The sequence below is a fragment of the Trichechus manatus genome, unplaced genomic scaffold (genome assembly GCF_000243295.1).
Source record: "Trichechus manatus latirostris isolate Lorelei unplaced genomic scaffold, TriManLat1.0 scaffold00283, whole genome shotgun sequence".
Lineage (NCBI taxonomy): Eukaryota > Metazoa > Chordata > Mammalia > Sirenia > Trichechidae > Trichechus > Trichechus manatus.
The window spans coordinates 477076-502962 of NW_004444219.1; the positions used below are offsets into that span (position 1 = coordinate 477076).

General features: G+C 36.5%; 2 protein-coding genes across 2 annotated transcripts in view; one reads left to right on the forward strand and one right to left on the reverse strand.

The window, feature by feature from the left end:
* MYO6 (myosin VI) overlaps positions 1-13436 on the forward strand; it is a 103843-nt gene extending 90407 nt beyond the window's left edge. The window contains exons 28-31 of the mRNA XM_023725061.1: positions 2976-3079; positions 4030-4161; positions 11532-11750; positions 12301-13436. Coding sequence (XP_023580829.1) covers positions 2976-3079; positions 4030-4161; positions 11532-11750; positions 12301-12500 — 655 coding nt within the window. The 3' untranslated portion in view covers positions 12501-13436. The remainder of the gene's footprint in view (positions 1-2975; positions 3080-4029; positions 4162-11531; positions 11751-12300) is intronic.
* A 5573-nt stretch (positions 13437-19009) lies between these two features.
* The window catches only part of IMPG1 (interphotoreceptor matrix proteoglycan 1), a 115736-nt gene continuing 108858 nt past the window's right edge, over positions 19010-25887 (reverse strand). Inside the window, exons 16-17 of the mRNA XM_004390117.1 lie at positions 20662-20734; positions 19010-19087 (exon numbers count right to left, since the gene is read on the reverse strand). Of these exons, the coding sequence (XP_004390174.1) occupies positions 19010-19087; positions 20662-20734 (151 nt within the window). The remainder of the gene's footprint in view (positions 19088-20661; positions 20735-25887) is intronic.

The following is a 25887-nucleotide window of genomic DNA, read 5'->3' on the forward strand; positions in this document are numbered from 1 at the left end:
ATTTTATAGAGTAAAATAATTGTAAATGGTTAAGAAGTCAATAATCCTACTGAAGATACTCTTTTAAGTAATTCATATAGTATGTCTTTTAATGTAACCATGATATGTTATTTTTTTTTAATAGGGAACAAATGGCCAGAGAAATGTCAGAAATTTTGAATAGGTTAGTGCAGTATAATTTGGGAGATAAATGAACATCTGAAAATCGTGTTTTTAAATCACTTTTGATTACTTGGACCAGAACCTGATATACTGGATAGTCTACTCCTTCCATGTAAATGTTCTGTATGAAAAATACCACTCCCCTTTCACCCCACCCCAAACAGAAAAAGATAAAAAGCAGTGTTCCTCTAAATCAGTGTTTCTCAATGAGGATACCATGGGCATTTTGGATGAGACATTCCTTGTTTGTGGTACTGTCCTGATTATCATGGGCCCCCACCAACTCAGTCTCATGTAGTGGGATCTTCTCTCGAACTGTGACAAAATGAACATTTTGAAACTACCCCTAGGGTTGGTATTGCCCCCTGGTTTGGGGACCTCTGTGCCTAGTTGAAGGGGTGAAGAGGAAGAATGTGGCTCCGAAGAGGCTCTGCACCATAGCACACAGTTTAAAAATGACTGGTAAAAACTGAGCCTCCAAGGAATACAACCCCAGCAGGATCTGGTCCATTACCTTTATAAATGGATATGAATCAGTAACATTTTAACTGCCAGTTTTAAAGTTGCGAAATTAATTAAAATGTTAATATATTTTTAAAAATCGAAGTTAATTTTGCTACTACCTTACTCTGTCATTTACATGATTGCTTTTATAACCAACCTAAATAATCAGTAAATTGCATCTTTATTTTACTATTTTAATAACTCCAGACATGGGGGGAAAAGCATTTAAATGCATTGCAGTCATGTACTTCTCAGGATGTTGCATATGTTTTTTAGAAGTATATTTTTGTTGGAGATAATATGAATGAAAAGTTAATAATATTAAGACTATATTTTAAGAAATAATAATTTGAATTCATTGTTTTTTTAAAAGTATCAGAACACATGTATATTCTGCTAGTCTATAAAACTGCATATTATGTAAATTTACTTTCTTTTTCAAAAGACAAGAGAAGCTATAATAATTTTCAGCTACTCTCTTAGAAAAGACTCCTGGAAGTGCTAGAAAAAAAAAATTTTTTGTGTGTGTGTATTGAATAGTGGTTTAGGGATGCAGAAAAGAAAAAAAAGAATATTGAATAAACGTTAAAGCATAATTTATTGTTAAGAGAGACCTTGCTGACACATAGCTGGCTCTTTTTGAGCAAAACAATTAAAAACAAAAAAGCTACATGGAAAATCGCTAGTCACAAGTTTATGAAAAGTGTAGATTATACAATAAACCTAAAACAGATTTTAACCTCAAAAATGGAGGAAGGACTAATGGCCGCACATCTTTCTTTAGCCAGTCTTATACGTGACTAACAGTAACCATGTTTAACAATTTTAAGTACATAAGGTGGAGTATGTTATTTTTTTATTCTCTAAAGTATGCTATTTTTTTTATTCTGTAAAATAAATAGACCTTTCAAAGACTCAAAGACACCTTATTTATTTCATTGTTAGGCTTAATATTGAAGGAATGATTTTCTTCACTTCAGGAACAAAGTTTTTCAGTAACATCAGTCTCATTAAACGTCTGTGTCTTGATAGTTTGCCAGGATTACTCATTTCTTTCAAAATGTAAAATGAGAAAATATATGTATAAATGAGTTCATTTTCTGATACTCTACCTAGACTGTCCCTCTTTAAGAGGAAATGTTTTCTAAGTAGTAGCTGATAAAGGAGAAATTCCTTGTGTGATAACTGAGAAACAGTATTTTAGTTGTTTAATATCTAATTTTTTAAATATTTGTACCATCTTCTTTTCATGTCTTGAAATGTGATGTTTCAATTCTTCCTTTGTTGCACTGAGTTTAAAAATCTGTTTGCAGCGTATTCTTTGAGTGTTTCTATGTGAAAGCGTAATCCTTTGTTGAAAAGTAACGTTCAGTATTACAGAAATTATTACCATATTTGCCGAGTAAGATCTCAAATTAATGTATATAAAAACAAGCCGTAAGCACTGAGTAGCACTGTTACGAAAGAGTTGAGTTTATTCCATTTTCGTGTGTGCTTTAGATTTTCTTTCCTTTTTCACCCACACAACTGTTCCTACCAAATGGGACAAGATATAACACTTGTGCCCTTTGAAATTTCTGTTTCTGCCTCATGACCTAAAACCTGTCCCTGTCATTTTCTAGTGGTCAGGTCAATACTCACTAACTGTGAGGGTGTGGTTATTATCTGCTTATAGAACTTTTCTAAGTGTTCTTTCACAGTGAGGTTAAAAAGTCACAGGAGTTTCAAGTCTCCAGCAGCTCTTTTAGCCTATCTTTAATGACTCCTCTACGGACCCTGCAAACATCTAGGTGCCCAGGAAACTCTGAGCCAGTAGGTATGGGTGAGGCTTGGCCATCTGTAGCTTTCGCTGGGCTCTGTAGATGGTTGTGCTGTGTGGCCTGGTGGCTTATAAACCATTAATGTGTTTCTCGTGATCTTTCAAGTATGTTGAACGTTTCTTTTTCGATTTGAGAAATATATCTAAATGTATTTTTTTTAACTTCAGATGTTCACATATCCATCAATATCAGTAATGACGTTTAAATTGGAGTCTGGGGGAAGTTCATGGTATAGAATATTGGAATCAAAAGTTCTTGTTTAAAACCTAACATGGCTGTTAAAAGGCATGCTGGAAAATTTTAGTTTACACCTGGCCATCTTTTAGTATACCGTTCTTTAATCTCATCTGTCAAGGATACCAAAATGATTATATGTTTTTCTAGTAGTTATTTTCATTTCCCAAATTTATGCTCACTTTCTTGCCTCTGTAGCCAACATTATATTCATGTTTCTAGTTTAAATATGTAAAAAATATATAATAATTACAGAGGTCCTGCTGTGCAAGCCACCAAGGCAGCTGCTGGTACCAAGAAACATGATCTTAGTAAATGGAAATATGCAGAACTACGTGATACCATCAATACTTCTTGTGGTAAGTGTATGGAGAGGATTATAGTGGGAAGGCTCCATAGGTGATAAAGCAAATACCTAGGTTGGAGTGCTAGCTATTTTGTTGTTGTTGTTGTTGTATAAATTAGCTGAAGCCAGTCTCTTTTTTACTCTCCCCTTGAAATGAAGACCTACTTTATTCATAAAGCTAAAAGAAAGATATGCTTATTAAATGTATTTTGCGTATTTCTTGCATAGGTTGGAGAGGAAGAGCAAAGACAAATTGTGATGTGGGTATATTAATGACTGGCTCCTCTGATGTTATTTAGAATAGTTAAATATTTAATATCTGAATATTTTGTTCCATGAATGCGAAGTAACAAATGACAATGGAAGGCCTTTCTTTGTAAAGCTATCGTTCTTCTAAGAGAACAATTTTTCTTCTGAAATATCATACCCAGAGGATCCCACATAGTTGTTTTCCTGTTTAAATCATGGTGTTTGAATTCAGCACACTATGACTAGGAACTAAAGTGTCATAGTTGTACCAAATTCCTCACTGTTTTTTCCTTCTTCACTGAATGTATCTACATAAATACAGACAACAGCAATGAAGGAAAAAAGGTGTTGCATGTAGCTATAGCTTGTATTTGAGCACAGTGACTTTTTATTCAATTGCCAAGGTCTTGTGTCCTTGGACAAGTCACTTAACCTCTCTTTGCCATTTCTTCATCTGTAAAAAAACTATTTAGTCCAGGGTTTTTGTGTGGAACAAATTATATAAGATAGTAATAATGTATAAGAAAATGCTCTGTAAATATAAAGATAATAGTACCACATAATGCTCCTCTCTATCAACAACTAGCTTGCCTTTGGTTTTAGACTGTTAATTTAAAAATAAAAACATTTATGCCACAGAATAATTAATGTGAGAGGATTTAATTAAAATGCTGATTTTTTTTTTTTTTTGGCCTCTTTCTATGTACTTGATAGATATTGAGCTCCTAGCCGCTTGCAGAGAAGAATTTCATAGGAGACTAAAAGTGTATCATGCTTGGAAATCCAAGAACAAGAAGAGAAATACTGAAACAGAGCAACGTGCTCCAAAGTCTGTTACTGACTATGGTAAAAACAAATCTGTATTTTTAAATATTCCAAAGTATATATACATAAATATATATATAACTGTACATAAGACATTTGGGTAAAATGTCCATATAAATTTTCTCTTACTGCAAAACTGTGACTCACTGAACCTAACCCAACTATAATGACCTATCTTTTATAAGCATTATTTCTATTGAATATCTATTTAAATAGTCAATAGAATATGCCATATCTGCTTTGGAAATACTGAATTTACTTGTTATGATAAATTCTAGAGGTAAGCATTTTCTTATCTACTGAAGAGGTTGTACAATACTGCTGTGAGTACATATTTTTATCATGTGATACACACATAAAGATTACATGTGAAAATGTAAAGATTAATATGAATCTTCTACTTTACATGTGAAATGAATTTGTATATGAAAATGAATATTTTTATTCTTGCCAAAAGGGATCTTGTTTAATCTTAATTTTTAAATTTTTTTCTTTATTTTTAAAAAAATGTAGCACAGTTTATAGGGTTATTTGCCTGAAATACCCAAATATTGTTATCTTTTTTTGTATGTAGACATAAGTACCTTCCTTTCTCTCCCAGAATAGGATTGTAGCCTAGAAGAAGAAAAGAATGGATGTATGTGTTCTCCATTAAAATTCAAATTCCTTTGTTTAAAAAAGAAGAATGTTTACTGCAAACATTATTTTATAATATTGTAACAATGAAAGAGTAAAAAATATCACTTGGGTTCAGACCAGAGGTTTGCCTAGGCCAGGACTTGAATTTCTTAGTGGGATCCTAAAATAAAGATTTTGTTACTTTGTGATGGAAAAAGCGAAGTGGTACACTTGAAATTGGAAAGTAGAGCAGGTTAGCCATAACTTGGTAGAAGCATGCACTAGCTTTAACATCAATAGAAAATAACCAGTGATGTATAAGTAGTCATTTCAATCTTAAAAGCAATAATTCGAATTTGATTTGTTCAACTTGCTGCTTTTAAATTAGTACAATCTGGGTAATGTCAAGGGGACAGCAGATTTAATGTCATTTTGTTGTTGTTTAAGGGATATATTCACAACACTTGACAGTACAGGTTAGCAATGCATGATCCAAGTTGACTTAGAAAATGAGCTTTTAGTAATTTTTTTACTTCCCTCACTACCTTTGCTCAGTGGGTGTCATTAGTCAGAATATAACAATGTGGAGGGGCATACTAACATACAGTCATGGGTCGCTTTTTGTCCATAGTACGTTCTGTGAAACAGGACATTATTGAATTTGGACATTGTGCCAACACCATATTATATACAGGCAATCCCTGTACAATCCATAGTCAAATCCTCATAAAGCGTATTAAACCTTACAGAAGCCAGCTGGACAAAACCTGAGAGCTGTATCCACTGGATACAGGTGTCTGTTTGCCCGGGGTGGGGGCTGCATTGCCAGCTGGATTGGGACTTTCCACAGTTTGGGCCACAGGGTGGTAGGGCGCATGGAGAGGTGGCCGTGGGGACCTGGCGGTGATGGGAGGTGAGATGGTGTGGGGGTACCAGTAGCATGGCTGGTGGTGGTGGCCTTGGCCGCGGCAGCCCTGCTTGTACAGCCACTTCCTGACCATGTGCAGCCTGGGCCGGGAGCCTGGACGCACGAGTGCCCAGGAGCTGGCTGGCGCCCCTGCCACTGCTCTGGCAGGAGTGGAGGAGCTGCGGGAGGCCTGCTCTGGGAGTGAAGGGCTGCAGGGCTGCTGGGGGAGTGGTAGGAGGCAGAGGAGGAGGCACTGCGGGTATTGGGATGTGCCCTAGGAGCCCCGCTGCTCGTTCACTCTGGGGGTTTGGGGTCTTTAAAACCGTTAGGGGGAAATAATAAACAAAAGGAGGGCTGCTTTCCTTTTTTTTTTAAAAAAAACCAACAAAAAACTTTATGAGACCTCAGACATGCGGACATTGCCTGAATGGACATTATGCAGCACATGACTATTTTGACAGTCTCAAAAACGGCAGGTGGAAGACCCTCTAAATACTGAATCTTGTGACCACCAGTTTCTTCTCAAGTTTAAAAGTTTGCCTCTGTGAATTGAAAATGACAGGATTTTTCCATTACCTGTTCACTGTCTGTGCAATAAGTTTCTGAATACAGTTATCTTTGTTTGGGAAAAATGGCAATGAACTATTATTATTTTTAGCTGTAATGTTCTAATCACAGCCTTTAGCTGACCTGCTTGCAGTATGTTGTATTAGGATGTACCACATGAAATGTTGGATTTGAGATGAATTATTTTTGAATCCTGGTTAGATATGTTAGGGTAAGTGGTATTAGGTTACACCATCTTGTATTACTAGGCTAGCTTCCATATTCATTTGACTTCATTTTCTAGGTCATTCTTGTGTAAGCATTGATTTTCTTACCCCTCAATAATATGGTGACAGTTGAACAATCATGACTACTTTTTTCATATGAGTTCAAATTGGGACATGATGCAGCTGAGGCCGAGAAAAACATCAGTTTGTCATTTGGAGAGGGTGTTGCTAACCAGTGTATGATAAGCAGTGGTTTCAGAAATTTCGCTCTGGAGACAGCCTTCAAAACGAGCCTCGAGGAAAACCAAAATCTGTCATTAATGACAGAATTGGTGGAAAGTATCTCTTGACCAACAGTTCGAAATCTTGCATCAGACTTAGGAGTGTATCCCCTGTGACTGTTTCGCGCCATATGAGTGTCATCAGAAAAGTGAAAAAGTTGGACAAATGGGTTCCACATGAATTGATGGTAAATCAGAAATTGCAGAGTTTAAAGATGTGCTCAGTGCTGCTAACCTGCAACAAAAATGAGCCTTTTTTGCAATGTATTGTTACTTGTGATGAGAAATGGATACTGTTTGATGATAATAAACAATCTGGGCAATGGTTAGATGCAGAGCAGTCTCCAAGATATTACCCAAAACAACCACTCACACAAAAAAGGCTATGGTGACTGTATGGTGCTTTACAAAAGACATAATCCATTATTCTTTTTTGCAGCAAGGGCAATCAATCAGTGCAGGCTCATAGTCTTAGGAAATTGATTCTGTACATGGAAAATTGAGATCAGAGCATCCAAGACCAGTCACCAGAGATGGACCAGTTCTGCTACACGACAATGTGCGACACACTTCTCAAACCATGCCTCGGAAATTAACGGAGCTAGGTCATGAGAATTCTGCCTCCCCACCTTACTTACCTGACATCCCCCCATAGGATTACCACCTTTTCAAACACTTGGAACTCTTCATACCTAATAAAAGGTTCCCAAATCAAGAAGCTGTAGTTGAAGCATTTGAGCAGCTTATAGTCTCAAAAGATGAGGAGTTTTTAAAAAGAGGAATATATAATTTAACATCATGTTGGCACAAGATAATTGAACATAACTGAGCATATTTTGATTAAATAAATTTGTTTCATCTCAATTTATGTTTTTACTTTTCCTTCAAAAAAAAAAAAAAAACTGACATTTCATGTGGTACAACCTAATATTTCAAATTCATGTATCTGAATTATTGCACTTCTCAAAAAAAATTAATCATATCATATTTGGCACACAAGTGTTTAATGCATATGCGAAGATTTATCGTATTTTAAATCAGACTTTTATACCTTATTCATCTAGCTTACCCCCAAAAGGAGCAATAATACATGGCTCACCTTGCTGGTTCAGATATTGTTGCCAATCATAATGTACTATTTGGAAGAACAAAAGTGTAGATAAATAAAATTTCCTGAGATTCCATCCAGGTATATGAAAAAAATTAGGAATTATGTGTGAACACAATTCACATGTATTTGTATATAATCCACATATATTTAGCCTTGAGAGAATTTGATTATGGACCATTTTCAGGATAAATATAACTTCTGCTCTGAAAAGTGCTTATCATGTTTTTCTGTATCGTTATTTCATATAAAATTCTTTTTGACCCAGGAGTGTAGCTAAAGAGAAAAGTGAAAAGCATCAAGGTACTGAATAGCTCAGTAGAAAAAGTTCTGTACTTGGATCGTTTCCTAATGGGACAGCTAATCACCCTTTAAAAGGAACTTCTGTGTAATCTGATATTTACAAGGACTAGAATTCATTATCTTTGAGAAAATAAAATAACGGCAACTTTTGATTAACAAAAATATAAATTGGTTTTATTGATATTAAGAGTATTACATTGACAAATCATGGCAAATTCTCATCCAGCCCTCTTCCTGTCTGCTTTACTGGTTGAGCATGCTCTCATTTCATTTACTGTAGAAAGAGATTTTCAGACATAATTTTTTGGGAGATGACCAATTACCCAGTAAACATAATATTTAATTGCTTAAAACAAGGATTTTGAAAAGTGCTTTTATTTTACAGTTCCTGAAATAAAAATGTCATGAGTTTAAGATTCAGGTGTTTGAATAAATTAAAACATACTGAGTGCATGCATGAAAAAGTAGCAAATGCTTTTTCTTGTCTAAAGAATATAATTTTCTGCTGAATTTAGAAGTTATTATCTGTTTTTTCTATGAAAATTCTAGTAATATTTAAAAGGTACTTTAAGCCCTGGTGGTGCAGTGGTTAAGAGCCACAGCTGCTAACCAAAAGGATGGCAGTTCAAATCCGTTAACTGCTTCTTGGAAACCCTTTGGGGCAGTTCTTCTCTGTCCTATAGGGTCACTATGGGTTGGAATCGATTCGATGGCAACAGGTTTTTTGTTTGGTTATAATGTCTATTATTAAGTCATTGTGTTGGGTTTTTGTTTTGGATATTATTGTGTCACAAAATTTGAAATGAAACAAAACTTTCAAATTTTGATCCCATTCATATATGCATCAAGCAGAATTTTCAAAAACATAATCGAATAGCTTAAAAACATCCGAAAGCAGCACCTACTTGTAGTTAGTTTTTAGAGTTTTTGGCTTATAGATTGCATAGTTACAACATCACCTCAATTGATGGGAAAGCTTTGTAAATTAGAACAGTGCTCATTTAACAGTTTTGGCATTTTTATCTTCAACATAAAATATTTGTTCACAGATTTTGCACCATTTTTGAACAATTCACGTAAGTCAAAGGGTGGTAAACTCATGGAAGATGGGTTAAAAATACTTTATAAAGTACTAACATCTATTAAATATTGTTTTGCTACAATTTTAAGGGTAGAACATTAATGTTGGTTTATCTGTACTCAAATATATTTTAGTTTGAGATACTGCTTTTATTAGATCACATTAAAACTCTCCAAAATATTTATATATGCAAAATAAAATCTAATTAATCTATTGTTTTATCAAATTACTTTCTTTTAAAAAATAACTGGCATTTTAAACTGTGATTATACACCATTCTTATTGTAGCAAAACTACCTTAGTTAAAGCAGCTGATCTATTAGAATAAAGACTAACTTTAGGTACTGGTTTCAGACACTATTTTCAAACACTGTGATACCGTACTCATTTCTATACAAAGAGATTTCAGTTTTGTGTGATAATAGGAAGAGATTATTCTGTTAGTTTTTATAGCTTCCTATAATGCACATTCTTTGATCATTTAAAAGCTTTGATTCACCTTAGTGTATAGTAAATTTCTTCTACAATCATTGAGCAGTAATGATTTCGATATAATGCCATACTCATTTACCAACTAGTTGAGCCTTTTTTTAAAAAAAGTGTTTCTTATAACTTACGGTGCTACATTTGAAACTTATTTCACACTTTGGGAGAAGGAGTTTAGAAGTTTAGTGTCAAGCTTTTAATGTCTGTATCTTTGTACTTTTCCAGAAGAATGTTAGTTTCCAGACTTCCCCAAAAAAATTTCAGTTCTCATGTCAGGAGAAAATGCTATCAAAGACTTTCTGTTTAGTTTCTTAGTTTTACCCAACATATTTCAGTTACAGGAGGCTGTTATTTTCTATATGCCTTTAAGTTATGAAAGAAGAAAGTAGTATTAAATAATGGGTGGCCATCAGTATCATAGTAGGTTTCCTCTCAAGTGGACCCTGAATTTGGATTCACTGCTCAAGAGGGAGGGAAAGATTATCTTTTTACCTTTTTGAACTATCTTCATTTTGAGTTAGTGTATTTTTCTGCAAAGTAGGTACTTTCTAAAAACTTGTAAAAGAAAATCTTAACTGTAGGTCACTGTGAGAGGATAGGCACAAAAGAAAAAAAACACATCGCTGTTAATATGCTACAGGTAATGGGGCTTTTTAAAGTCACTAACAAAACTGGGCCTCTGTTTCATTCTCTCATGGGCATATAGCTTTGCTAACTGCTTTTTGCTTTCTCTGGTTTGCAAAGAAATTCAGGTGCTATAAAGCTTTTGCTGTTTCTTGGTGTAAAAAGTAGAATAAGAGTATTTTCATCCTTCCAGTATTTGGAAATTCTCACAAAAGCCATGTGACTATTATTGACATATATCAGATATATATGATTTTTCATTGACATACTTAGCTTTTCACAATGAGATTCTTAACTGAGCTCCAGTAAATGGTCTACTTTTCAAGTTGTGAGTATAAAGCGTGTTAACAGGCTTACAAAAATATGCTACTACAGATGTAAAGTCATTGCCCCAGGGAAATATTTACGTTTGCAGATAGAATAAAAACCCAGCTATTCAGTAATGAAAATTGGGCAATGGAAGAAAGTTTGATATGAGTGCAGTTTCCAGTACTAGCAGAAAAGCAAGGATTTTCTGTTGGTGAAGAGAACCAAATATACACTTTCCACTTACTTCAGTGGATTTTATTGCAAGAAAAAGTTTATTTCAGAGTAAGTAAATATCTTTGAGGGAAAGTTCATGCTTACTGTTACAATTTTTTCTTCTTCTGGTCATTAAGTTGTCTAAATAGCATCAATAAAATATTTACATTAGGTTGGCCATTTTAAATGACAGAATTGGTAAATGAAAAATTTTGTTTTCTGCGTTTTTGTGGAAATTGCAGTTACATTGACAAATATTTATATCCTTATGTTTGAAATTATTGTTCATTTTGTTTTATCATAATTAGTCCACCAAACATTAATTCTGCAACCTTTATATGAACTCTTTGGAGGAAACATATAAATCTAGTAAATAATACCAGATTTCCTTCCTGCCGTGTGAGTTTGTTTTAGGTTACTGCTACGCATTTGTGGGAATCCGTTAAGGGTCTGTTGGTGGTGGTGGTTGGTGTGTGTGTGTTTGCAATGCCAGGAAACATCTTTAGGGAAAGAAAATCACACTCTAAATTCTGTTGGTTTATAGTCACTTAACATTTACATTTAACTTTACCGTCAGGAACCTCTCTTCTTCCTTTTTCAAAACACTTTCTTGGTGTATTTTAGAATTAAAGGCTGTTTTCTTTCTCCCTTGGGCTGCTAGTGTAACTTTCCTTGTTCTATATAATAGCTCAGCAGAACCCAGCAGCTCAGCTTCCTGCCAGGCAGCAGGAGACCCAAATGAACCGACAGCAGCGCTTCTTTCGCATCCCATTCATCCGCCCTGCTGACCAGTACAAAGACCCGCAGAGTAAGAAAAAAGGCTGGTGGTATGCCCATTTTGATGGACCATGGATTGCCCGGCAAATGGAACTCCATCCTGATAAGCCGCCCATCCTTCTTGTGGCTGGTGTGTATGATTCACGTGAAAAAATTTATAAAACAAAAACGGATAATAAACCCTCCAAATGAAACAGTCTAATATATGTATAATAATTCATTAAATTTCAGGGTTGAAGTGATAGAGTTTTACAGTTAAATTACATTTTCAGTTAATTGAGGATTAACTACTTTATAATGTGAAATCGCTTGGATTTATTGTGTCCTTGAATGAACACAGAAACTTGTCTGTGTCCTAAGAACCTTTTCATTGTATCAATTATATCATGGATTTTTAATGGCTTAAGGGAATGTAGAATTTTTAATTAACCCCAATAACTTGTTTGATCAACTGTGGTGTTAGTAAATTTTGAAAGGGTCCTTGGTAAGGGACAAATTCAAATTATTTCTGGTGAATTTATTAAGCAGATACATATATTAGGGGGAGAAAAATAAAGTCTTAAAAGTTACGAACTAAGAGCTTCTCAAATCTATGAGAATTGATAGTATTTCAGTAATAAAGTTATAAGAAATGATTCTGAAAAGAGATACGGTAATTTTCTGATGTCTCATATATGCAGGTAAGGATGACATGGAGATGTGTGAGCTGAATCTTGAAGAGACAGGCCTCACTCGAAAGCGTGGTGCTGAGATTTTGCCAAGACAGTTTGAAGAAATTTGGGAACGCTGTGGAGGCATCCAGTATCTTCAGAATGCGATTGAGAGCAGACAGGCTAGGCCCACATATGCAACGGCCATGCTGCAGAATCTGTTAAAGTAAACATTGCACACTTACCTTGTAGCTGGGAACCCTTGCCGTGGTTCTGAGGTGTGTGTGCCCCGGAGATTTCACCACTCCACGATCATGTTAGCATTACTTATACAAAGTGAACAGATTTTATTAATCATAGGTTTTTGTTAATTTGTTTCAGGTTAATTATGGTAGTGAATTCAGGACCTAAAATTATTTTCCTCTGTAACTCTTAAATCTCTCATTATTCTAGTACTTATTACACTTGGACAGATTCTGATGTTTCTCATCCTTTGCCAACAGACTACCTTAAGTGCACCCATCGTAACTGTTCTCTAGGAAAAGAGAATTTTTTAAGAAGAATCAAACTGCTTACTTTTAAGGATGACACAATACTATGTAACTGGAATATTGAAACCTTAACTTAAATTTTTTACAAGAATTAAGTCACTTTTAATGATCAAGGCAATGATGTTTTGGTCTGAAAAGCTGTTCACGTTCTTTACTGACATTTTCAGAAATTCATGAACATTTCCCCTGAAGGTGGAAGCTTTGATTTTTTTTTTCCCCCTTCATGCTGTGTCTTAGTTTGAGTGAAACAATTCTCTCTAATTTCTAGAATTCTAGAAAGGGCATTCATGTATTTGATGTACACTCTAATAAAGGGAGGTACTCATAGTATCCTGCACAGATTTGTTTTTCTTTTCTAGCATGGTGTTGCTATAAGAATGTTCTTTTTATAATGGACAAATAAGGGAAATTCAGACAAAGGCCTAGAAGTTTTGAAATGACTTGTTTCATTTAGAAAAGGAGATCGATCTTTGGTGGCACTGTGGCTTAACTGGACTGAATTCAAATATTCTTTCAGCTTCATCTCAGTTACGATTTTTGTGTCAGAATCTTGTCCAGGTTGTTTCATGTGATTAGTGTTCTGCTTCAATCATCTTTTTTTTTTTTTTTTAAATTCCTACTGTTCTTTTGGCCTTTGAGATTTGGTAATTGTAGAGCTGTTTTATAAGCTTTGTAATTCAAAAGCCCTGGTACTTAGTAATTGCTTTTTTCGTGTAACCGATAATTTAAAAAGGAAAAAAAAAGTTTTCTTTGTGTGCTGTTAATGTTGATCAAATGTCAGCTGTTTCAAGCCTAATATTTATGACTTTCATATTAGGAATTTGGAGACAAAAATACATCAAGGAATTATGTTGACATAATCCTAAGAAGTCTTGTTTGTATTTTAGAATAAAATTAGAAAATAAAACTATTCTCTGCACCTTGTTTTTCTGATTTTTAAAGACCTTAACCTTTGAAATGAATTCCCAGTGATTTTTTTTTTCTTAGAAAGGATACCTCAGTTAGGAAAATATTTCTCAACTGATTAGGTTAGTGTTTTTGAGCCACAGACACTGTTTTCAGAATTGCGTCTCTCATAATATTTGTCTTAGTACAGAAGTATTTATTTATTATGATACTGTGCAAATGATTGTCTTCTGTTAAAGAAAGCAAATGGTCCTGTCTGTGCTATCAATTGAGAATGTGAATGTGATTATCTTTTGAAGGCTGTATGACTGCACAGATTTATCCGCCCTTGGGTCATTTGGTCCCTGTGGTTGGTGACAGAGGTCTGGTTATGGAAATAAATGACCTATTCTCTCTCTTCTAATCTCTTGCCTGTAATCGGTGTTTTTATTTGTATAGGATAGAGAATAATAAGGTTTCCTAACTAGTCACAAGTACTGTCCTTGAAGACAGTTTAGTACCCAAATTGATTTTTAATGACTTGCCCCTTTATACTATTTTCAGAAACAGTTTATGTATCTCTTAGATACAATAATAGCCACTAGATGGAAAAATTAAAACTGTTGTAATCAGAGAACTTAATATTTTGAAGGAATTTCAAGAAATATATCACAGCAAAGCACTGTTACAAGTCGTTTTTAGTTTTTGACTCTAATAGTTAATGAAATCATAGTTAATCGTAAGCCATTTTGCTTCTAATTATGTTACACAGCTGTCCTAGAACTTATCTATTTAAAATACTCTCCTGAGTTAATTTTGGTACCAGGAGAATTGTCCTAATTCAGATAGACTTTCAGTAACCTACATACGATAGATGCACATACACCCAAAGGTCTGATTGCTGGAGAAACTTAGGACCTCATCGACCTTTTAAGGGAGATAGCACTCTAAAGATGTTGATGCAGCTGGTTTACTACGTCACAGTGACACCCATAAAATCTAGGAGAAAACTGTAGGGCTCATAAGTAAATTAATTCATGTTTTCAGTAATCATTTTAATTAAGAAATAAAATTACAAGTTTAAACCAGCAAAATATGCTCTTAATTCTTAATGTTTGTCTTGCTCAATATCAGTTCCTTCCTTAGTATACTCTTTTGCAAAGGTAGATATATATAAAATATTAAAAATGAGAGGACAAAGTGTTTTTACATTTAATTCCATTATAGATGTAATTTCTAATTCTGCTAACACATTTGAGATCTGTATTGTGACCTATGGGTATGCATTGAGAGAAGAAAGTTTCCCTAATGCATATCTGGCAAGAGAACACTGAGTTTTCTTAGTTGTAAAGTTGGAGTGATAAAACAATGTGCTAGAAGCATGAGCACACACAAAGGGCACTTTATTGTTACTCATATCCGGCTTCCTATAGTGACTTTATAGTTCATTCTTTCCAGTAACATAGCGAAACCCTTTCACTGTGCAAGCAACCAAGAAAAGATATCTTAAGTGGAAAAGAGGTGGTGTTGGTGGAAGCTTAACTAGAGAATAGAAAACCACAGGCAAGAATAATAATGAGGATTTATTTTTTGTAGAGTTTCATTAATTGGACATCTCTTTAAAGATATTTTCATTCACAGGTCGTTACTGTGGTTCTCAGAGGATCCAAATATGTAGATCTTTGGTTTCTTTACCTTCAGTTTCTTTAAGAGTTCTTTGGATCAGCAGAATAAATGTTGATTGATTCAATCAGCTAGTCAGTTAATAAAGTGTTAGTGGTAGACCTACCTCCTTTTATGGATGAGGGAACAGAGATCCACAAAGGTCAGCTAATTTAGTTCTAATTATGAAGGAGATATAAATGCCTTTGTTCCAACTATGTTGAGAAATAACAAAACAAGCAAACGTTTTTAGTAGCTCTAAGAATTTGCAAAGGGTTTCTCTTCTGTCATTCTATATCTTCAGAAGGTGTGACAGGTTTTTTCTATTATTTACCAGTAATAACAATTACGGAGAGTCTTAATTTCTCCCAGAAGATAAACTAACAAAGGAGACGGGGGCAGGGTCTGGGGTGGATTAACCAGTAAGCAAGGTACGCACAGGCTTACTTGTGTTTACTTACTCTTCTGTAGTGCACAATTCCGCCTGTTTTTCAACACATCATGTGAAAGTACACACTACCAATTAGTAAACAGAATAAGGCCCATGTGTACCTTGCTTATTGGGTACTCCATCCCTGGGCAGGGGATATTTAAAAACGAGAGTAAGGACAAGTCAGGGAGAGCAGTTGTAATAGCTAAGGAAAGAGAAGAGCTGCTGTGGTGGAAGAGAAATAAAGGTGATGTGCCCTTGAAGACTATAATCCTCAGGTTGAAAAACACTGAGATATTTTAGGCACCGAAGCTCTCCTAGATCTTTGCTAATTTTTAGAATTATGTGTAATGGAGCTGAATTTGTAGTTATTAAAATTTGCCTCAAGATAGAACTGGCGTATTAGTTCTTAGCATATAGAAATGGCACTGCCACACTTGAGAAGGCCAGCACTACGTAGACATTCTGTGCATAGCCTCATAAGAGGGTGAAATGAAAACACTTTGATAAGAGTTAGAGCCTGCCTGTGCTAGGACTGGGTCTTTGAATAAAATCAAGTTCAAATCAATGTATTCTTCCTCATTTGCTAACTTAATGTATGAAGTAAGTTTGGGTGCTTCAGAAGTTTTTCTAGACATAATCAAGAAAACTCAATGAACATTCAAAAGGAGAATCTCATAATACTAATTTGTACACATGCAGAATCTCACTTCACCTTCAAAGTCCAAATAAGGCATATTAATTGGTCATTTTCCTTTCACTTCTGAAAATTTGTCTATTTGGCAACTGTTGCTTAATTTTTCCTCATTTCATTAAAAATGTATAAGTCTTTCCTAAATTACTGATGTACTGGAAATACAAATAATAAATGCTTTCTATGTTGAACTTCCTCCTGCATCTTGTGCTTTTAATACAGTTAAAGGGTGTTGTAAACAAAAAAGTTGTGAATGTTGCACCTGTTGGCCATGTCTCAAATGGAGTAAGTTGAACAGGTCTGGGATCCTGGAACGTCATCTAGTCACCAGAACTGGAAGTCCCATGCGAAGTAGCTGTAGGAAAAGGCAAGGTGATTGAACCGTCCTTGAGCTTTGGCCCCATACTCCTGTCTGATCTCCATCTAGGGAATTGAAAGGACTGTGTGTGTGGGCTACAACTACTCATTGCCTAGAGTAGAGGCAAACCAAATCTTGGCTTCCTTTCCCCAGACCCTTACTAATTCTGTTTGTGGGAAGACATAGGATGTAAAGACTGGGGATCCAATGGAGAGTCCTTCCAAAGGCTTAAATACAGCTGGTCTACACAGCCTACTCCATGCCCCTTGCCTGGAACCTAGTATGATCCTGGTGGGTCTTCTGAGAGTGGGAGGAGACTCGAGCAGTCTTACCTCACCATTTTTTTCCTGGCTGGTTAGAAAGGACCATAGCAAAGATGGGTGAGCCAAAGAGTGAGAGGCACTTGTTCCAAAAGCGGACTCTCCCCACAGAAGATAGAACACTGAACTACTCTTTCTCCACCAAAAACAACATTTCCTGTACTAGTGGGAGCAAAACTGAAGTGTAAGGGGTGGGGATGGGGCACATTATGTGGATGTAGTGGTAGATTTTCAACTTTTCATGTGCTTTAGGTGGCCTATCATGCTTCTAACAAGCACTTTTTCCTCTGGGAAGTTCCAGGGATATGGGGGTGCCACCATCCTCGGTTCGGTGGCACACTGTCACCATATCCCAATTCAGAGTCCTCGTCCCATGTCATATTTCTTCACTCTTGAGGATTGGGGTGGGAATAGGGGTGAAACCCATGCATTTGTGAGACCAACATGAGTGAATTTTTAAGAGTTTGTAACCAGAGGGGACTACTAATTCCCAAAGGGTATCTATTAAGAAATATTTTGTTGTTTTTATTTTTGAAGCTTAAGGTTTAAGTGTTACTGTCAATGTTTAATAATTTTGCTATCTGTTGGCAGCATTAAAATTTTCATGCTTGGAATCATTCATCTTAATCTATAAAGCAAAACCAGAGACTGTCTAGTAAAACAGCGACCCTGCAGGACAAAGTAGGACTGCCCCATAGGGTTTCCAAGGAGCACCTGGTGGATTTGAACCACCAACCTTCTGGTTAGCAGCCGCCAACCTTCTCGTTAGCAGCCATAGCTCTTAACCACTACACCACCAGGGTTTCCAAGTAAAACACAGACACATTTTATAAATATGAATATGGTGCTTACCATTTTTATTGAAATTAAATTTTGCAGCAACTATACTTGATAATTGATAACATTCAAAGCATACTGAGGGATTCATTTTTCACTAAAAAACATTAAAAATTTACTGAACAATCAGTTACATTGATGCCAATCTAGGTATACATACACAAAAGTTAGTCTGAGGAAGTTTTTAATGAAGCGATCAGAAGACAATTCACTTGTGGTAGAAAACATGAATTGATCATGTCATATCGTACAATCTCACTTTTCCCCCCAATATAGTGTCTTCCTTTAAAGTAGCTTTGCCTGGGCATTAACAAGAAAATTTAGATTTTCTATAGTATGTATATCTGATTATCTCCATTTCTTTTCAAGGAACAATTCAGAAATTGGCAACAAAACGATCTACTATGTAGGCAGTAATTGTTTACATAAACTAATATGCCTAAGAATTGTAGGTATGTCTATATGTACTACAGAAATTGAAATGTAGAGCATGTATACACTCACCACATATTTATACATTTCATGCATTTAGAGAGACCTGTATGTTCTTACATAAGCATTTTTTATGTACATTCTAATATATAAAGAGCTTTCCTTCCAAACATATTGCTCAATCCTCAAAAGCAGTAAGTAAATTACACTTGTTATAAATCTGTGAATAATATTTTAAGGGCAGCCTTTACTATCACCTTGACTATTTGTTAAGCATACTTAAAAAGTAAATACCCAAGAATTGTCAAAACATGTTTCAGTGATTGTATTTTGGGTTTTGATAAAAAGCATCTTTTTCTTTCAGAATTTATCAGTCATGAAGTCCATATCAAATGTCTTTTATACGTGAAACATGGTGGATGCTGGTTCTCAGTGTTAACTATATACCTGGATTCTGATGACCAGTGAATATCCCTGCTTACATTTTCCAATGTTGACAGAGTGGATACAGTTTTCCTTGAGAAAGCAAATATTCTCTCTCGAGATAGATTAAATGATAATTTGTACATTTTAACTTCTTTCCCCATCTTGATGGTTAAATTCTTCATATCCTGCAGTCAGTGATTCAGAATTTTTTTTCCTGATTATCTAGAAGATAAATAGTTATTAAACCTTAAGAAATGCCACACAAGGTCAAACCAATGGTTCATTCCAATATTACGTCTGCTGGTATATCCAGGGAGGTTTGTAAGAGGATATGCTTGCGGTTTAGAATATCTTCTTTGAAAGGTTGGAAATGCCCCTAATATTTTTAACTTTGTAACTTATGAGGAATGTATTCTATCTTTTCTTAAACCTATTTAGATCCCCACCTCTAGGGGCAGGGATGGCAAACAGCCTGTGAATGAATGTAACTATGCTCCCTTCCAACAAGCATAGCAGACATTAATCTCTTACAGAACTCTTCCTCATGGAACTCAAATGTGTCCTCTCAATTTTTTCAACACAACAATCCATGTAGCCACTAATAATCAACATTAAAACTTACATTTGCCATTCCTGTCTTGAAGATGAAGTTTTTCAAGTTTACTTCCTGCTGTGAAAAGTGTCATTTTCTTTCATTCACTGCAAAATTTCATTTGAAGTGTGGTCCCTAATTCTATCTTGTACTTCAGGACATTGTTGGCATTTGCTTTGTCCCAGACATTTGGTCAATATCAGGTCTTGTGTCCTATTGTTATTTTATGATGCTAGTGTGAACAGTTTATGGCTTTCCAATTTTTTTGGTTTTAGGAAATCAAAATGGCACCCATTATTCTAATGTGCATTTGGATACATGAAATTATGAGCAGCATCTCATGGGAAGGCCTCACTATCCTTCTTGATTGTATATTGAATCTGATAACTGGTTTCAAAATGCAAACTTTGACATGCTTGTTTTTATCTAGTACTATAGATCTCAGCCACAGTGGACATTGGCTGATTATTGCCCATGTTTACCATTAAAGATAAGGTTTTCTTTCCCAAAAATTATTTTTAAACACTCTATATGGCTCTATATTGGTTACAGAGAAGTTATTTTCAGTAATGCGGAATAAAACTCACTCAATAAAACAAACTGAATGGTGTTTGAATGGATGAGTATTTTAAAACAGACATCTAGGACGGGGGAAGGAACATCTCTCTGAGAAGGAAATTTTAGGAGTTTCTGAATTTACTCAATATTCACAAAACCATCTTTGACATATTTTTCTAAATGTTTTTGCTTTACTGATTATTATTAGCAATTAAAATTAAGGTATTTTATAAGAATCTGTATAGAATTAAAATTCCCAGTCACAGGAATATAAATTACTATTGTGCAGATTTCAACCTGTTGAAATGCATTTGACAAATCACATATATAAGAAAAGTTTGGGAATATTATAATTGACAAATCATATATATAAGAAAAGGTTGGGAATATTATAAAATAGTTGGATTGTTTCTGTTATTGTTTCTTCTGCACATTTCCATTAATGCCAACTGTCTCTGTCTTTCTTGCACCAGGAAATATCTTTTTTGTTTTCCTTTAAAACACTAAATTGAAAAGCCTGGTAAATAAAAGAAAAGTGCTTTTACTTATCTCTATTTAAAACAAGCACTGGGCACAGAAGTGTTTTTAATTTCCTTCAAAATTCAAATTCAGTAACTAAAGTCAACACATAAAAGAATGATTTTACCTTGTTATTTTGCTGATGTTGGAGTTTTTTAACGCTAGTTTTGTAAGCTTGGGTTTTTGAGTGATCTGGTGACCTACAAAAGAAAGCAAAAACATGATATCCTGTTTCCTGGGCTTATTAACACTAATAGCAACTGCAACTTTGTACTCTCTTAGTTTTAAATTATGGCAAGTGAAAATGGATAATGTATTTTTGCAAGTGCCTTCACTTAGAGTTGGAGGAAGTATGCTTTCTGCTGAGTTTTGCCTTCCAGTTGGCTTACTGTTTCTTAGGCAGTCATCTCCAAAGGATTGAATGGCGCTCAGGGGAGAAATGAGTGAAGAGTTCATCTCGCAAAAAGTCGAGCTATTTTTCAAGTTCTGAGTTGTGGTTGCTGAAAAGCAGCTCTATAATAGGGAGCATTTTGTTCATATAATTTAACGATAAAATTTATTTAAAATTTGAATGTAGATAATTCCAGGCTCTTCTATATATATTTTATATAATTTCTGAGGACAGTGTATACACATTTTGCATCTTGCTTTTTTCCTCTTCACATTATACAATGGGTATAATACTTAAGGATACCTTTGGATATGTGTTCCCTTATCAGTAAACTGTTTTCTTTCTCCCAACATTCTGTCCATTATAATTTCGGGGAAAGGGCGAAGGAGGGTATCACTACAGGAAGGAGGGAAAATCCTATGCCAATCCCAGTGCTTGATGGGAACAAAGCAGAGGACAGGGAGAGAGAGATGGTTTGAGGAGGTTAAGCAACAAGTTCCTTGTTGCCCCTACTACCAGGTAAGGCAGAATTTTGGTTCCTGCATGTCCTGGTTGGGAGATTTGGAGGATGGAAGCTCTGAGAATACCAGTGGATGGGCAGAGGCCTGGGTTCAGAACCAATAGATTACAGTGTGAGGGAAATATGGAACTAGGAACTTTCCAAAGGACCTGGTGAGACCAGGAGAGCCATCACTGATCCCCACCCCCACCCCACCTCCAGATACCATCTTGGAGAAGGGAAGGGAGGGGATCTCTGAGCCTCCCTTTTCCAAGGAAACTGAGTTACTTAAAGTGATTGCTTAAATTACTGATCAGATGAAATTTTAAAAACTATATTGGACTAAATCTCCAACCCCTGCCACACAAATTTCCCACTCAGTACCCCCACCACTATTCAGTGAAGAAATGGCTCATAAGAGAGTTTAGGATAGCTATATACAGAAAAAAATGGAGACCCTCCGTTTTTCATATCTGAGGTATAGCATGAGTAAAATTGTGACCTTGCTGTAGTTATAACAAGTACTTTCATATTCTTAAAACTTTTCCATAAATGTTATTTTGTACCATCATTTACTTAATCTGGCCCTTATATTTGGAAACAGTTTTCATTATTACAAATAATGACACAGAGAACACATTAGGCCTATGTCATGGATTGAATTATGTACCCCAAAAAATGTGTGTATCAATTTGGCTGGGCCATGATTCCCGGTATTGTGTGATTTTCCCATGTGTGGTAAATCCTTCCTCTATGACGTTAATGAGGGAGGATGGGTGGCAGTTGTGCTAGTGAGGCAGGACTCAATTTACAAGACTGGATTGTGTGCTGAGGCAATCTCTTGAGATATAAAAGACAGAAGTGAACAGTGAGACAGGGGGACCTCATACCACCAAGAAAGCAGTGCCAGGAGCAGAGTGAGTCCTTTGGAAACGGGGTCCCTGAGCGGAGAAGCTTCTAGTCTGGGGAAACATCGATGAGAAGGCCCAAAGAGAGAAAGCCTTCCCCTGGAGCTGACACCCTGAATTTGGACTTTTAGCCTACTTTACTGCGAGGAAATAAACTTCTCTTCGTTAAAGCATCCACTTGTGGTATTTATGTTATAGTAGCATTACGTAACTAAGACAGAATTTGGTACCGAGAGTGGGGTGCTGCTCTAACAGATACCTAACATGTGGAAGTAGCTTTGAAACTGTGAATGGGTAGAGGAGCGGCAGTGGCAGAGGACCAGCAACAGCAGACAACCTGCAGCGGTAGAGAAGTGACAACAGCAGAGAACCTGCAGTGGCAGAGAACCAACAGCAGCAGAACCAGGAGACCAACGCAAGATGGCGCTGGAGCCGACCCATGGAGCAAGAGAGCTGAATGCCTGTGCGCAGGAGGCTTCCTGGCGGAGAAGGGTGCCTCTGGGCACTGACCAGTGGAGCTACAGAACTTTGGAACACTTGCCCCAGCAGGGCAGATGCAGGTGTGAGGGCCCAGGAGCTGGGAGGCTACTAAACTGGAAACAAGCTGAAGAGACAAGGGACACAAGAAGCGGAGCTGCCTCAGTTTCAAAAGGTACAGCCATGACCTCAGAGGTTTCAAAGGGTGGAGCCATGGCCTCTGGTGCTTCTAAGGGTGGAGTCGCCACTCAGATGGACTGGGAGAATGATGCGCCTAAAGCCGAGGCAGCAGAGTTGCTGTCCCAGTGGGCCTGGAAGGCGGAGCTGAAGCCCGGGGCTGAGCGGCTTCCACTCAGAATCTGGAGACTGTGGCCAATACCGAGAGTCTGGAGGGCAGGGCCATTGTGTAAATTGTCTCAGAGAACAGAGGATTATTTTCAAAGCCTTGAGGGCTAACGTAATGTGTTCTGCTGACCTGCTTGGTGTCTGTTATCCCTTCTTTCCCTCCAGTTTCTCCCATTCGTAATGGAAATGTCTAGCTTGTGCCTGTTCTGCCATTGTTCCTTTGGAAGCAGATAACTTGTATTCTAGATTTCACAGATGAAGAGGAATTTTTGGATTTTGGACGTGGAGTTAGGACTTTTGCTATGACATGATGGGGTGAATGTTTTCCATGTTGCAAGGATGTGATTTTTTGGGGTCCAAAGGGTGGAATGTCATGGATTGAACTATGTCCCCCCAAAAATATGTGTATCAATTTGGCTGGGCCATGATTCCAGGTATTGTGTGATTTTCCCATGTGTGGTAAATCCTTCCTCTATGATGTTAATGAGGGAGGATGGGCGGCAGTTGTGTTAGTGAGGCAGGACTCAATTTACAAGACTGGATTGTGTCCTGAGGCAATCTCTTGAGATATAAAAGACAGAAGTGAACAGTGAGACAGGGGGACCTCCTACCACCAAGAAAGCAGTGCCAGGAGCAGAGTGGTCCTTTGGAAGAGGGGTCCGTACACGGAGAAGCTCCTAGTCTGGGGTAACATCGATGAGAAAGCCCACAGAGAGATCCCCTGAATTTGGACTTTTAGCCTACTTTACTGTGAGGAAATAAATTCCTCTTTGTTAAAGCCATCCACTTGTGGTATTTATGTTATAGTAGCACTGTAAAACTAAGACAGCCTATTAAAGGACAAAAGTGAAATTTTTTGTTTGAAGAGGAAAAATCAAATAATTTACTTGAAGTTCTCTCTAGATTTGCATTTTGTGTGTGTGTATAATGATAATTGTGATTAATAAAATTCAACCCCATTAAGCCAAAAAAGGAAGCTTTAAAAATGAAAATTTTGTTTATTCTTGGGAGAATTTTGCAAAGCAATTTCCCAGTGCCATTGAATCTATGTATAGAACATCTAAAACGGAGGGAAATGAAAAAATGTATGGAGTGTATTCATAAATATTGAATGTGGGAAAAAATAGAAGGAAAAACAAAGGTGGAAATATAATGAATGACAACAACTTTGCAGTAGACTGACAACCAAATCAATTGAAATTGCTTGTTGTGTGTCAATGGGATCATCTTCCCAGTAAAATATTTGCCCTCAACCTCGTTTTTTCACCTCTTTCTTCACATTCAGGTAGAATAACAACAATAACAGTTGCATTTACAATTCTTTAGATCATGCTGCTTTGGAAGTTACCTAACACTTAGCGTTCTCAGCTGGTTTGCTTGTGAGTTTAGGTTGAAGTGGCAGGTAGGGAGTCTGTTTTTCCTTACAAGGCTGCCCTTCCTTAATAATTATCACACAGCACCAGTAATGCCAGTAGCCATCCTTACCGAGCAGTTTACACTGAGGGGCATCTAATTTATTCCTTACCTAAATCTATGAATTTATTCCTATTATTATCCCCATTATACAATTGAGAAAGTTGAGACTTAAAAGGGGAAACAGGTTGCTCAAGGTTAGGCTTAGTTAGGGCCAGAGCTGGAATTTGACCTTGTCATTGTCTTAATATATGGTTGATAGGCTTTAAATTGACGCTGATCCCCATATAAGTAAGTTGTCAGTTGCATTAATGATAACATGCCTTGAGGAACTGAGATAACTGGTGGGGTTCGGGGGGAGCAGTCATGGGGATCCTGGAGAATGGAGATCCAGGAGGGACTCTCAGAGCACTTCTGGGCTCTGGTTTCTTCTCCCTTGAGCATCTGTCTGAAGCAGATCATGAGGGCAGCTGAGGTTTGTCCCAGTGCTAAGGATATTAGGGTTAACTACTTAACATTTTTTAAAGGAATCTTTAAACAGAGAGTTGGAAAGGGCAGAATTGGGATTTCTCTTTATCTTCCTTAAAAGAAATTGAGTAACTGTAACTCCCTCTCTTCCTTCCTTGGTGGCACAAGGGTTAAGAGCTCGGCTGCTAACCAAAAAAAGGTTGGCAGTTCAAATCTACCAGCTACCTTTTGGAAACCCTATGGGGCAGTTCTAACTCTGTCCTATAGGGTCACTATTAGTCGGAAGGGACTCAATGGCAATGGTTTTTTTTTTTTTCTTCCTCCCTTCCTATCGCCCAGATCTAACATGATGACTGGCACATGGGTGCTCAGAAATGTTGGTTGAATTGAACTCGTCTGAGGAGCATCAGATATTACTGCTCAGGACACTTCAAGTCAATATTATCGCCTAGAAGCAGGCACAGGTGGAGGAAGTAGAGCACAAACAACCTTGGTGAGAGCTGTTCATTTCCAGATCACCTTATGCCTTGCTTTATTGATTTCACTTATGACAACCTAGAATTAAAGCAATCTTTCTTACTCAAGAAAGAGGAGTGTTTCAAATTATAAATGTACAGCCATCTAAAGAGCAGATAGGGCCAATTATAGAAACAGAATGCATCCTGCTCACAGCTGTCACATGCAACCCTCTTCTTATTCCTTTTTTCCTTCCTTCCTTCCCTCCTTCCTTTCTTCCTTCCTGCCTCCCTCCCTCCATCCCTTCCTTCCTTCCTTTTTTCCTTTTAAATTACACAAATGATATATGAACATATTCTCATGATAAAAAAACCTAGCCCCCAAACACATTACTCT